Source organism: Penaeus chinensis, chromosome 24 (assembly GCF_019202785.1).
Source record: "Penaeus chinensis breed Huanghai No. 1 chromosome 24, ASM1920278v2, whole genome shotgun sequence".
Taxonomy (NCBI): domain Eukaryota; kingdom Metazoa; phylum Arthropoda; class Malacostraca; order Decapoda; family Penaeidae; genus Penaeus; species Penaeus chinensis.
Genome location: NC_061842.1, coordinates 21178136 through 21193135, shown reverse-complemented (window position 1 = coordinate 21193135; position 15000 = coordinate 21178136). Strand labels below are relative to the sequence as shown.

At 41.6% G+C, this 15000-nt stretch overlaps 2 protein-coding genes across 3 annotated transcripts in view; both read right to left on the bottom strand.

Annotated features, from left to right (window-relative positions):
- LOC125038086 (transmembrane protein 47-like) overlaps window positions 1-15000 on the bottom strand; it is a 415038-nt gene that overhangs the window by 329285 nt on the left and 70753 nt on the right. The gene's annotated exons all lie outside the window — the stretch shown is intronic.
- The window catches only part of LOC125038084, a 27059-nt gene that overhangs the window by 1144 nt on the left and 10915 nt on the right, over window positions 1-15000 (bottom strand). Inside the window, exons 2-6 of the mRNA XM_047631335.1 lie at window positions 4923-5135; window positions 3067-3220; window positions 775-853; window positions 527-622; window positions 1-58 (exon numbers count right to left, since the gene is read on the bottom strand). The exon at window positions 1-58 is cut by the window's left edge and continues 115 nt beyond it. Of these exons, the coding sequence (XP_047487291.1) occupies window positions 1-58; window positions 527-622; window positions 775-853; window positions 3067-3220; window positions 4923-5135 (600 nt within the window). The remainder of the gene's footprint in view (window positions 59-526; window positions 623-774; window positions 854-3066; window positions 3221-4922; window positions 5136-15000) is intronic.

The window sequence follows — 15000 nt, the reverse complement described above, 5'->3', positions numbered from 1 at the left end:
CCGCTGTGCATTGATAACTTCCTCTGTTTCCTTGTATGCAGCAACCTGATCCGCCATACTGAGGGAAGAACATTACAAAATGTAAAAAGTTATAAAACTTAGTCTTTAATTTGTTGAATTAAACTAGAATCATTACTGTGTGTTACGTGAGCGACTATCAATGCTTGGTTGATTACATATGGGTAGGATACACACAGGATATTTAACTCTGTGTGATGGTAGATCAGATTCTGAATCAGTTGCTAAAAAAGCAATTCTCTATAGTATCTTACAATCATAAAAGCCTCCCTTGCTTCAGCATGACACCAATACCTCCTCTAAGAATATAAGGAAAACTATCTTTTTCAAACATGAAAGTTAATTCATACCGGAAGAAGAAGAAGAAGAAGAAGAAGACGACGAAGAAGAAGAAGAAGTAGAAGAGGAAGAGGAAGAAGAAGAACAAGAACAAGAAGGAGATGATGATGACAAAGAAGAAGAAGAAGAAAAAAAAAAAAGTAAGAAAGAAAAAATGCACAATTCTTACCTATGCACAAAGAGGGCAGGTGCTGGGCAAGGAGTTGTTGTGACAAACTTTTGTGCTTCCAATATACTTGACAGATCGGCATATTTGGTGTAAACTCTGAAATAATAACAAGAATTTTAAGTTTGAATTGAATTTGGGATGAAGATGAAGATAATACTAACACAAAAAAAAAGAAAAAAGTTGGACAATGAACTGAATATTCTCATATGGGATTTTTAGAACATATACTGATGTATGATTATACTTACTTCATACACTTTGTTGCAAGTGAACGGTAACGTGGGTGGACAGCATTTTGAACTCCTCTTTCAATTCCCACTGCATTTGCTGCAAAAAACAATGAAGTCTTAACAATAGTGACAGACAATGTATCAGTATAGCATATGTTATTTTTCCTTACGTGCACCAGAATATGCAGAATGTCCTTCCCCTTATCTAAATCTGAAATTCAAGGACTTTTCAAGAACTTTTCCAGGTCCAAAAATTATTTTCCAAGGACGTACTTTAAATAAAATATGACACCCAGTTTCTAACCCAATGCTGCTGGGGAAAATGAACAAAAATGGGGAAAATGCTGTGCCTATTTTCTTTATTTTTTTGTGAAGTGTCTGCCCATAGATGGCTCTGCTAGTGCTTAACCACAAAGGAGTCAATTAGTTGACCTTGTGATCATACCTAATTTGAATTGACGGGAAAAATGTATTTTTTACTAGTGATATGAATATCGATGGTGTTATTTTTATTATAAATATTATAATTATTATAATGTTTTTTTAATATTAGTAACAGCAAAATAAGATAACGTAAAATATTTTGTAAATCAAAGAAAAGGGTGAACGGGCGAGACGGGCAGTACTCGTAACTGGCTCATTGGTGACTTAGTACAAGTATAGCCATCTATGTGGAAAAACAATCAAACAAGTACTAACAGTGAGCATAGCACATGTCTACCTGTCGTACCCGTCGGCAAGGGGTTAAGAAGGTATACATTGAAAGGTGACAATGGACGACACCAGCTTTAAGTAGACTTCTCATAACCATTTTTTATAAACTCTATACTTATTTTCAAGCAATACTCTGCAATAAACTCTCATCAATACTTGCCTTCAAGTACTAAACTATTGAAACAGATGGGAAAACTAGAGCAACAGTAAAATAGCAGCCCAAGTTATACTTCAATTTACATTTAAATTTTGAAAAGATTATATATACATATATACTAGAAACTGGAACATCCAAAAATCTCAAACACGGGCCATGGAAGTGTGTGACAAAACAAACTAATCAAATCTCCGGTACCTAGTGTGTGGCATGAAACAACGGCTCTTTGCATTTTGTATCATGACACGGATGCTTTTCATGAAAAGGGCGCTGACAAAAATCGAGTCACCCAATGTTAATTTCCAGGACTTTTCCAGAAATTCTTTTTGAAAATACAGTTTTTCAAGGTTTTCCAGACCTGGAGAATGAAAATGCTGGATTCCAGGTTTTTCAGGGATTCAAGGTGACAGAATGAAAATGATAATAATGATAAGAAATAATAACAATAATGGTAACAATTGCCACCATCCCAATTATTCATATTTTCAAATTCAGTTTAAGTCCTTTCAGAATATTTCTAAAATTCAGATTATAATTTTATTGCTATCTATGATGTATTGTATGCCCCCCCCCACCCCACCCCCTCAGTTATATCAATAATGAATGAATATAAACTGACACTCTAATCACTTCAGTGCAGTGTAATTGCTTAGAAGATTGATGATACTACTAACACTACTACTACTATTATTATTATTACTATTACTGCTTCTACTATTACTACTACTACTACTGCTACTATTACTATTACTCTTGCTATATCTACTACTCTTGCTACTAATACTACTACTACTACTACTACTACTGCTACTACTACTACTACTACTACTGCTACTACTACTACTACTGCTACTACTACTACTGCTACTACTACTACTACTACTGCTACTACTACTACTACTACTACTACTGCTACTACTACTACTACTACTACTGCTACTACTACTACTACTGCTGCTACTACTAATTACTACTACTACTAATTACTACTACTACTGCTACTACTACTACTACTACTACTACTACTGCTACTACTACTAATTACTACTACTACTGCTACTACTACTACTACTATTATTATTACTACTACTACTACTACTGCTGCTACTACTACTACTACTACTATAGCTATTACTAACAACAACAACAATATTAACAATAATGCTAATAAATAATGATAATGCTATTAATAATAACAATAATTAAAATAATAATAATAATAATAATAATAATAATAATAATAACAATAATAATAATTATCATAATCATAACAATAATAATAATAATGTCGATAATAATAATAATGATAATAGCAAAAATGAAGCGATTTCAACTCATGTTTACAGGGATTATGAAATCAGGCATAACATGCAGGTGAAACCCAAGAAGAAATACAATATAGATGATAACAATAATAGGCTAGATATCAGTCTACTTACTGAAACTATCGAAGATCTGATGGGAGATGTGAATAGGCGAGTCTTTGGCGTCAATGAGGACCCTTTGTGTGAGGTAGCCGCCCACACTCAAGCCATGCACGATCACCTTTCTGTCATAGCTCGTTAGGAAGTCCACGACTCTGGATGCTGTCACCTGTGGATGGGTCGTGGAATTAGGTGGGGTCTGTGTCGTAATATATGCAAAACAACCAGAAGTGAAGAGTATTTTTTACTTATCATTATTATCATTATTACTATTATTATTATTATTATTATTATTATTATTATTCACTTTTGTAATCTATTCCCATTCATTTAGAATAAAAAAAAAAGGAAGAAAAAAAATTAATGATGCTATTATTGCAATTTGCTAGGTTTCTATGATTTATGGAGATGTATAACTTTGATTTTATTTAATCTAAATTTCTTTGTTACCTTGAAGGCAGTCTAATTATTGTATCCATTATTGCACAACTATACTATTAAAAATTACTATATTGGAAATTCTGTTCTAAAATGAATTTATTACTAAACCTTCAAGTTAATGATATACATGATATCTCTTGCTTAAAAAAAGGTTTCTTTATGATAATTACAGCTCAGTTATATCATCTATTACAATAATTGCAATAATGGACCAATTTCAACCTTGGATAACGTTAACCTTTTCACTCCCTCTCCCACAACTTAATGATAGCCCTTTGTCTCTCATTTTTGGAGATCACTTTCTTCCTTCCATTGCCTTGGAATGCATCCCCTATAGTACTGGCATAATTTCTTTTACTATACTATTACCTATCTTTAAACTCTTTTTTTTTTTTCAATATGCCCTGTCTCGTCTATTTTTACCCACCTTTGAACCTCCGGAACCACTTTTCCCTTCCCCTTACACTCTCTTCCAATCCTACTTATATTTCATATTCCTCTCTGATAACATTCTTCTACCTAACAGACTCCCCTTATTCTTAAATCCACATCCTAAAATACATTCCCCTTTCTCCTCCTTTTCCCTTTCCCTGACTATCCTGCAAATACCCTCATTTTCCTCCCTTAGCTCTCACCTTCATGGGTATACACTTCTTTCATCTTCCCATTTAGCTGTCTCACTTCCCATGGACACCCTCATCCCTCTACCTCTGCCCTTTCACCTATCCTTCCCCTCCTCCTTCTCCCCCTACTCCTCTCATCCGTCTCCCCTCCCCTCATCCCTAACCTTCATCCCCTTCCCCCACCTCCTCCCCTTTCCCCTCGTCCTTCTCCCTCTCCTCCGTCTCCTCCTCCTCTTCCTTCTTCTGCTTATCCTCCTCCTCCTCCTCCCCTTCTCCCTCCTTCCTTCTCCCCTTCTCCCTCCTCCTCCTCCTCCTCCTCCTCCTCCTCCTCCTCCTCCTCCTCCTCCTCCTCCTCCTCCTCCTCCTCCTCCTCCTCCTCCACCTCCACCTCCACCTCCACCTCCACCTCCACCTCCACCTCCACCTCCACCTCCACCTCCACCTCCTCCTCCACCTCTTCTTCCTCCTCCTCCACCTCTTCTTCCTCCTCCTCCACCTCTTCTTCCTCCTCCTCCACCTCTTCTTCCTCCTCCTCCACCTCTTCTTCCTCCTCCTCCACCTCTTCTTCCTCCTCCTCCACCTCTTCTTCCTCCTCCTCCACCTCTTCTTCCTCCTCCTCCACCTCTTCTTCCTCCTCCTCCACCTCTTCTTCTTCCTCCTCCTCCACCTCTTCTTCTTCTTCCTCCTCCTCCTCCTCCTCCTCCTCCTCCTCCTCCTCCTCCTCCTCCTCCTCCTCCTCCTCCTCCTCCTCCTCCTCCTCCTCCTCCTCCTCCTCCTCCTCCTCCTCCTCCCCCTCGAACCTCGCACCTCAGCCCCGTTCCTGGGGAAAAGCAGATCGCGGACGGAGCAGGTGACGTGGAGTACGTCGTAACCCCGGCGAGTCCAGCAGTTGGCGTACTTGTGTGCGTACTTCTGCTTAGCGCCGAGCCACGTGAACAGGACCACCATCTCAGCAGGAGGCACCATCCCCTGCGCGGTCTCCCGGCGGTAGAGACGGGCGTTGCGGAAGCAGTCGACGATCTGCGGAAGGAGAAAGGTTTAGTTTGATTCCACTTATTACAATGGGTATTCTTGGTGTGGCAAAGTGTCTGTTACATTTTGCTAGTAAGTCATCCCCTGTGTGCAAGGGATGGCCGGGGTTACCATCCCCGGGCGGCGAGGGATTTGAACGTAGGTCAGCAAGATTGCTAGACGAGAACGCTACCGCTGCACCTACACAGCAAACACAAGGGAGGGGGGGGGGGGGGAGAAGTGGTGAAAAAATGGTGGGTATGGAGAGGGATGGGGGACGGATAGGATGGGCGGTGTGGGATGGAGAAAGGATTTGATAGGATGGAAAGGGATGGTATTGTTGATAGGAGGAGGGAGTTTGTAAAAAGGCACATATAAGGAAGGAAGGAAGGGAGAGAGGGAGGGAGGGAGGGAGGGAGGGAGGGAAGGAGAGGGAGAGAAAGAGAAAAAGAAAGAAAGAGAACCGGGAGGAGGAGGATGGGGAGGAAGAGGAGGGGAAGAAGAGGGAGGAGCAGGAGCAGGAGGAGGAGGAGAGAGGGAGGAGGAATGGGTGAAGAAGAGGAGGCGCATAAAATACAAGTGAATTTCCCATATCAACAATGCCTACATTCGGGGAAAAAATGCATAGAAGCAGAGATCACTTTCATAAATGTAACACGAAATGTACACATCGCGTTTCAGTATTAAGATGTGGAACTTGTTTTATTCAAGAGGTTTATACCCCAAGCGCGCTAGTACTTGTTAACACCGGGTGATGCAACGGCCACAAAGATCTAGCCGGTGCTTGCAAAGGTTGTAACTGAGATGAGTACCTGATATTTCTTTCATGACCTGTGTGTACTCCTGTGTGGACTTAAGCACGTATGAGCATATGTATATTCTTACAAACATGCACAAACACACACACACAAAAAAAAAAAACACAAACGCGCGCGCACGTACGAACACGCACGCACTCTCTCTCTCTCTCTCTCTCTCTCTCTCTCTCTCTCTCTCTCTCTCTCTCTCTCTCTCTCTCTCTCTCTCTCTCTCTCTCTCTCTCTCTCACACACACACACACACACACACACACACACACACACAGACAAACAAAGACCAAATATTCAAACGACTGATATGGTCTGAATACCTGCATGTTATCCAGGTGCATAAATGGTGAAGGAAAGACGTAAATATTTTGCCCCATTTCCTTGCATTGCGACGTTGCAAGTTTGTAATATTATTCTTTAAACATCCGTATGTTGAACGAGCTCAGTAAGACGGGGCTTCGTAATAGTGAAAACACACTTGGTTGTGATATATGAGTTATTAGTATTAATGTGCAACGTTATCATTTTGCGTAATTTAAATAATCGTTAATCGTTCTTTCCGTTCTAATATATATATATATATATATATATTAGAAATATGTGTATATATATGTATGTATATGTATACGTAAATATATATTTATATATACTTATGGTAAAAATAAAGAGAAACGAAAAAAAGGAGAAAGCTGATTACGCTTTAAACAAACAGAAGGAAAGGGGAAAACGGGATAGGTAAAAAATAACCTTCTTTTCACTTCCCTCGTGTAAATATACCAAACAAACCATTACCAGGTAGTGATGTGTGTCTTCTCACCCTGCCCTGTGTTTACGGCACCTTTTGTAACAGGTAATCAATCAATACACTTTTATCCTCTATTCTGCATTCCCAGAACTCAATGGCTGAACTTTATAGGTTAAAGTGCTACACAAAGACGGGGGATTTTTCATCAAATGTTTTCATGGTTCATCTTTTAAGCAAGCGCTGGCTACCGGCTTTTGACTACGTGTGTGTGTGTGTGTGTGTGTGTGTGTGTGTGTGTGTGTGTGTGTGTGTGTGTGTGTGTGTGAGTGAGAGAGAGAGAGAGAGAGAGAGAGAGAGAGAGAGAGAGAGAGAGAGAGAGAGAGAGAGAGAGAGAGAGAGAGAGAGAGAAGGAAAAAGAGCTAGAGTGAGGGAGAATGAAAGGATTACATATAACACACACACACACACACACACACACACACACACACACACACACACACACACACACACACACACACACACACACACACATATGCAAATATACACATTTCGAAAAAGAGCGAGAGAGAGAGACAGAGAGAGAGACAGAGAGCAGTGGCGTAACTAATGTTTTTTTACTGGGAAGGAACCAAGACAGAACGACCAATTAGAAGAACAAGCCTCTTCTATATCAGAAGTCGACAAAGTTCCCCTAAATTCGGCAAATACACGAAGAAACACGAAGAGTAGGGGGGAAACTGCCCAGAATTTGGCAAGAAAAGAAAAAAAATCGAGAAAGAGCAGAGCAGAAATGCCTTAAAGCATACCTGTCGCCCCTCAGCAGGTGCTCAAACACACGCACACACACACAAACACAGGAAGTCTGCATCCATTATTAACGGTCAGCAGCGAAGCACCCCTTATTAATACGCACCCGCTCTCTTTCCCTTCCTTTTAGTAGCAGCCAAGGCAAGCTATAAATCAAATGAATATCTTTCTGAGAAAATTAAAATCATTGTGCATGGTGAAGTGTGGCCATGACATTCGAAGTGTAATGGAATATAGGATTTCACTGCTAGTTAGCCCAAAGTACATTTTTCTTTTACAGCAGCGTAAAAGAACGGTAAATAATTCAGTGGAGTCAACGTTAGCATTTCCTCCTTCGCTAAATGTTGAAATAAAAGACCCAGCGAACATCTTAACGACAAAAAGAAGAAGAAAAAAATATTATCCTTTTTTGTTTTTTACGTCGGCGAAAATAAACAGTTGATAATCAATTTAATGGAGGCAACGCTAACATCTCCCCCTCCACCAAATGTTGAAATAAAAAAACCCAGAGATTATCTTAACTACAAAAAAAAAAAAAAAAAAAAAAAAAAATCTTTGTTTATCAGCACTATACATCCGTTAACAGAACGAACACATTGCATCCCGTCTTGACTTGGTCGCTTAACTTGCCATATTCCCGCGAGTTCTCTTAAGGCTTAAATCAGTGTTCAAAGATGTTAGAAACTTCTTTTTTATTATTATACTGATTGGTATTCCGATTAACTTTAATCTTAGTATCTTTTATACTGTTCTTTGTTCATTATCGTAATCATCATCGTCTTAATCATCATTATTATAATCTTTTTTTAAACAAATTATTATTATTATTTTTTTTTTTTATAATACCATCGATATATATCTTCATATTCTTGTCGTTAGTTATATCTGTGTCAATATCACATCATGAGCACTTTCACACAGGCATACATACTCACAAAATCGAAAAGTATTATGATAAAGTAGACTTACGTCCGTGACTACATAAACCATCCCCGGATAGGCTAAGGCTAGGGCTAGGGCTAGGGCTAGGCTTAGTCACCTCCCCCCACCCCCCTCTTCCTAGACCTATATTCACTTTATGTTAACCTTTAGGTATACGAAATGTCGTTGTTATGGTAACGGCACGGAGACACGGGGCCCGGTGCATGACACAGCATTGTTACGCAATCACATGGACACATTCACAGTCGCGCGCACCGCTCTCTCACACACATACATATATATATATATATATATATATATATATATATATATATATATATGTACGTATATATATATGTATGTATATATATATATATATATATATATATATATATATATATGTCACACACACACACACACACACACACACACACACACACACACACACACACACACACACACACACAATCGTCTATAGACCTTGCACATACCTACACACACACACCTTCGCACAAACAAATACGTCCGTAGACCTTGCACATACCTCCGCACACGTCCACATACTCACACACACACACTGGCACACTACACTCACTGTACACATTTAAACTGTGGAACTCGACAGAGCAAGTGAAGAACAAAATTTCGTAAAACTTATTTCACAACCCTCGTTCAAAATGGACCAAATATAACGAGTTAAAAAAAAGAAAGAAAAAGAAAAAAGTGATAATAATCTCGTCAATAATATCATTAATACTGATAATCGAAATGTAAATGATGAACTGGTATTGATAATAATGATACTAATGATACTTATATCGATAATACTAAAAATAACTTTGTTGACGTATCCTTCTTTTTGTGCTGACTGGTGACGTCATTCCCGGAATTCGCAAACAACCAAATATATCCTTTGTTTTCTTTGAAAAAAAAGAAAAAAAGGGGGGAGGAGGGGGAGAGGAAGGGAGGAAAGGGAGAGGGGGGAGAGGGAAGGGAGGGGGAGGAGGAGGAGGAGAGGAAGGGAGGAGGAAAGGGAGGGAGGAGGAGAGGGAGGGAGGGTGAGGATGGTGAGGAGGGGGAGGGGGAGGAGGGGGAGGGGAGGAGGAGGAGGGGAGGAGGAGGAGGAGGAGGAGGAGGAGGAGGAGGAGGAGGAGGAGGAGAGGAAGGAGGAAGTGAGGAGGAAGAGAGGAGGAGAAGGAAAGGGAGGGAGGAAAAGGAGGAAGAGAGGAGGGAGGAGGAGGGGAGGAGAAGGAGGAGAAAGAGGATAGGAAGGAGGAGGAAGGAGGAGGAGAGGAAGGGAGGGAGGTGGAGGGGGAGAGGGAGGAGGAGGAGGAGAGGAAGGAGGAAGTGAGGAGGAAGAGAGGAGGAGGAGAAGGGGGAAGAAAGGGAGGGAGAAGAGGGAGGAGGAGAGGGAGGAGGAGGAAGAGGAAGAGGAGGAGGAGGAGGAGGAAGAGGAGAGGAAGAAGGTGGAAGGAGGAGGAAGGAGAAGGAAGGAGGAGGAAGGAGGAGGAGAAGAAGAAGAAAAAGGAGAGGAAGGAGGATCAGAAGGAGAAGGAGCGAGAGATAAGTATTAGAAAAAAATGAAGAAGAAGAAGAAGAAGAAGAAGAAGGAGGAGGAGAACGAGAAGAACAAGAATAAGACAAAGGAGAGAGAAATATACCGATAGCGAAAAGCTTACCGAGGCTTAAAACGAAAACAGAAAACAACGTCAATCGCTAGACACAACAGTGGGATACAAGCGACAAATTAAGCGCAAACATTCACACGCTCTGTAACACTAAGCGTTTCATTCGGTCAACCCACCGCTTGTCACCCACCCACACACCCACCCGCCCACCCACACGACAGCCCACCTGATCTGACCCACCCACCCCATCGCCCACCCACCCGGCAGCCCACCTGATCTGACCCACCCACCCCATCGCCCCAAGTCATTCGTCCGCCCACCTACCCACCCCGATCGCCCGCCCACCCTCTTTCTACCATTCCTATTGTCCATGACCACTCTCTACACATGGCATCCCTACTTGCATGACCCATCTTCCCTACCACGCACGACCCACTTCTTCTAAACTGTTCCCATTTTTCTCTCCCACCATCCACCTTGCATCAAGCCAAGCCCACCATTAACCCACTTCATCCCCACTACCACCCACTTTCCACCATCCCTTGCGCCCACTAACCACCCTTGCTCATAACCCCTCCACCCACCTCTTCCTCCACCCTTGCCCATAGCCACCCTCCTCCACCACCAACCTTCCACCACCTTCACCATCCTTCTTCCACTACCACCCTCTTTCCACCTTTACCCACCCACCCACCCTCCAAATCCATCCATCCGCCTTTAAACTCCACTCACCACCCTTACCATTCCCCTTTCACCTCCACCCACCCGCCCACCTACCTTCCACCTCCACCCACCCACCCACCCACCTACCTTCCACCTCCACCCACCCACTTACCTACCTTCCACCTCCACCCACCCACCCACCTACCTTCCACCCACCCACCCGCCCACCTACCCATCCACCCACCCACTTACCTACCTTCCACCTCCACCCACCCACCCACCCACCTACCTTCCACCCAACACCCGCCCACCCGCCCACCCACCTTCCACCTCCACCCACCCACCCACCTACAGCGTCCTTGTCCTTGCAAAGTCCCTCTTCTCACGGATCAATATACTCAACGTGTACATGGCAACCCAGGTTCAGGTTCCAAAAAGAAGGGGGGGGGGGGGGGGGGAGGGGAGGGGGAGAGCGATGGAAGGTTCTAGAAGGAATGAGGGAATATGGATAGGGAGCTGAAGGGAAGAGGGAGAGGGAGACGAGAAAGAGCGAGAGGGGAAGAGGAAGGAGGGGAAGGGAGGTGAGAGAGAGAGAGAGAGAGAGAGAGAGAGAGAGAGAGAGAGAGAGAGAGAGAGAGAGAGAGAGAGAGAGAGAGAGAGAGAGGGGGGGGAGGTATGAAGGAGGTGGGTGAGGGAGGCGAGAAAGAGAGAGAGAGAGAGGGGGGAACGAAGGAGGGGGAGGGAGGAGGGAGGCGAGAAAGAGCGAGAGGGGAGAAGGAAGGAAGGAGGAAGGGGAAGGCGAGAAAGAGCGAGAGGGGGAAATGAAGGGGGGGGGGGGGCGAAAAAGAGCGAGAGAGGAAAAGGAAGGAGAGAGAGGAGGTGAGAATGAGCGAGCGGGGAGAAGGAAGGAGGGAGAGGGAGGCGAGAAACAGCGAGTGAGCGAGCGAGAGTAAGAAAAGAAAAGAAAGAAAGAAAGAGAGAGAGAGACTGAGAGATAGATAGACAGTCAGATAGATAGATAGATAGATAGATAGGGAGAGAGAGAAAAGAGAGAGAACGATAGAAAGAGAGAAAACCAAAAAGAAACAAAGAGCTTTGATATGATTTGACTGTTTTGCCGATGTAAGAATAAAAAACTTAAAACTAATAATAATAATAATAATAATAATGATAATAATAATAATAATAACAATAATAATAATAATAATAATAAATAAATAAATAGTAAAATAAAATACCACAAGCAACGACGAGCATAAACCTTCTTTTATCCAGCAAAGCAAAAATCGCACATTCCTTTTCCGCGCTTTGGAAGAATGAGAAATATGATGATGAAGAAATACAAGAAAAAGAAGAATAAGAAGGAAATGGGGACGTGAGAAAAATAAGGAAGAAAAAGGAGACTAAAAACAGTAACTTTTAGATGAAAAAAAAGAAGAAAGAGAAGATAAAGATGAAGAAAAATTAGTAGAAAAAGAAGAAAAGGGAAGAAAAGAAGAAAAAATTAAGAAAAAGAAGAAGAGAGGGAGGAGAAAGAAAAGGAAAAGAAGATGAAGAAAAAGTAAGAGAAGAAGAAGAAAGAGGAGAAAAAGAAAAGAAAGAAGAAGAAAGGGAAATAGAAAAAAAAAACAGAAAGAAACGGAAGAAAAGTAAAACAAAAACAAAAAAATAAATAAAAACAAGTGAATTTTTATGTCTAGACGCCAATTGCAAACCACTTGCAACACACACGAACGACCCAATTGACCCTCCCGCTTTAAGAAGGCAATTGGCACATCCTAACTGCAGCTTGACTCCCTGGCAAGCAGTCACAAGTGGGCGTGGTTACGGGTGGCCAGGATAAATGCCCAAAATGTGAAAGTTCGCTATATTTTATTTTTATTTTTGCTTCACGCCTGCAGAAAAATATGTAAAACATTTAGGGATCGTCTGTGTGTTTGTTTCTTTCGTTTCTCTCTCTCTCTGTCAGTTTGTCTATATGTTTGTCTCTATCTATCTTTGTGTGTGTGTGTGTGTGTGTGTGTGTGTGTGTGTGTGTGTGTGTGTGTGTGTGTGTGTGTGTGTGTGTGTGTGTGTGTGTGTAGTCCTTTAAATCTTGGTCTAGCGTGGCGTTAGATTTATATATCGCCATTACTTATATATTAAACGATTTTTCTTTACCTCGGTATTAGTAATTCTTAATGAAGAAAGATACATAGAGGAAAGATAATAAAACATACAAAGACAGAAAGGTAAGATTAAACAAAGCAGTCAAGAAAAAGGAAAAGTTTGAGAAAAGAGAGAGAGAGAGAAAAAAATGTAATCACCTCAGAATTTGTTTTCTTAAAAATATTTATTTTACTTTCCTTTCTAAACAGACTCAGCCATTTTTTTCTTTTAAATAGATAAACACAAATTTGATTTCTCTCTTTTAGAATTTCTAATATATATATATCTATTCTCTTATTACTTTGTATCTTCTCTTTTCTCTCTCTCCTGCTTCATTTTCCATCTCTCTCTCTATTAATTTTCTCCTCTCTCACTCTCGATCAATGTTTGCAATATCAACAGAAAGCGCCAGCAGAACACACAGCAAACCAGTGCACTGAACTTGCCAGCTGTTAAACGTAATTATATGCAGACATAAATGTTCTTATATAACGTTCTTCGTGTGCGTCTGTCTGTGTGTCTGTATGGACGTAATGGTAAATGCACGCATATGAATGTTCGCATACGTAAATAAATTAACATATAAAACCAACTTTATATCTAGTTTCTATTTATATATCCATCTATGTGTTGATATTAGCCCCCCCTCCCCCCCACCGGCACACATATTCACTTACTAACTCGTCCCAACCCCTACCCACACTCCACCCACACCCACACACAAACACAAACACACCCCTTACACACACTCGCTTACCCCCACCCCCACACTCAATCCACTAGCTCATCCCCCATCCCACACACGCACTCACTCACCCCCACCCCCACACACGCACCGAGCAGCTGCGCCTGAGTCAGCCCACACAACAGCCCCTAATACTTTGGGTTGAATACGAAAGGCAAGACACGAGGGCAGTGGATGAGTCTCTGTTGCCGGCGGTGAACTCATGGCTGGGTTGCTCATTTCGCGCGTCTGTCTGTCTTGTCTTTTTTTTTTTTTCTTTTCCTGGTTTGTCTCGTTCTGTTTCGCTTTCTCACTGGTTTCGTTGTTGGTCTGTTTTTTTTCTTGTTCTTGTTGTCTTTTTTTTGTGCTTCGCTCTGTCTTGTTGATTTTGTTCGTCGTTGTTTTGTCTTCCGTCTCTGGTTGCATCTATTCATTTCTCTCTCTCTCTCTTCCTCTCCCTCTTCCTACTCTCTTAGAACCCACCCCTTCCCCTTCTCACTCTCTCTCCCTAGCCTATTACCACTCCCTCTTTTCCCACTCCTCCTCCCTCTCTCCTCCCACTCACTCTCCTTATTTTTCTAGTTCCATTTCATTCGATAAGCTACAGGTGTTGTTTTGCTAAGGACGCGCTTGTTTAGCCTAGCTATTGCCATGACTAATGATCCTCAGGCTGTTGCTAGGAGGAGAGAGGGCTTGTCTCGTGACTGGTCGAAATGTCGCGTGACTGCGAAGCAAGGGTGAGCCTCATCTTTATTATAAATGTATAAACTGTATGTATTTTGTATATATTTATATATATTGTAACGTGTACAGTTTAGATATGTGTTGTATATATGTATAGCTTATGTGAGTATGTGTATGTGATGTGTAATGCATATATGTATAGTTATGCGAGTTTGAATGTGTGTGTGTGTGTGTGTGTGTGTGCGCAAGGACACGTACTCACATTGTCAATATATTCTTTGAAAATTTATCAGGTGTCTTCCTGTTTCGATTGATATGAACTCGCTGCTTTGCGTGGGAAAAGAGCCGTTAAAAATAGAAAGCTGTACGTGTCAGTTCAACAGTAGCTAGAACTTAATGTGGCAAGAATAATATGTTAGACATTAAAGAATATATTTTCTAAATATCCCCACTCAGATTAATTTTCAGCATCGAAACACCTGCGCAAGTGTTACCTTAACGTAAATGAGAATTTGAGACATTTATCTCTCGTCCTAAAAAGTGTGTAGATATCAAACTCCACACACACTATTTATATACACTACCCACTAAGTAAATGTCCTCTCTCTCTTTTCTTAATCCTCCGTCCCTCCTCCGTCCCTCTCTCTCTCTCTTTCTCTCTCTCCATACATAACTATTTAAATTTTGCAACCAAGGCATGAACTACACTTCAACATTGTTACTAAGAGCAACAAGTGAATAAGCA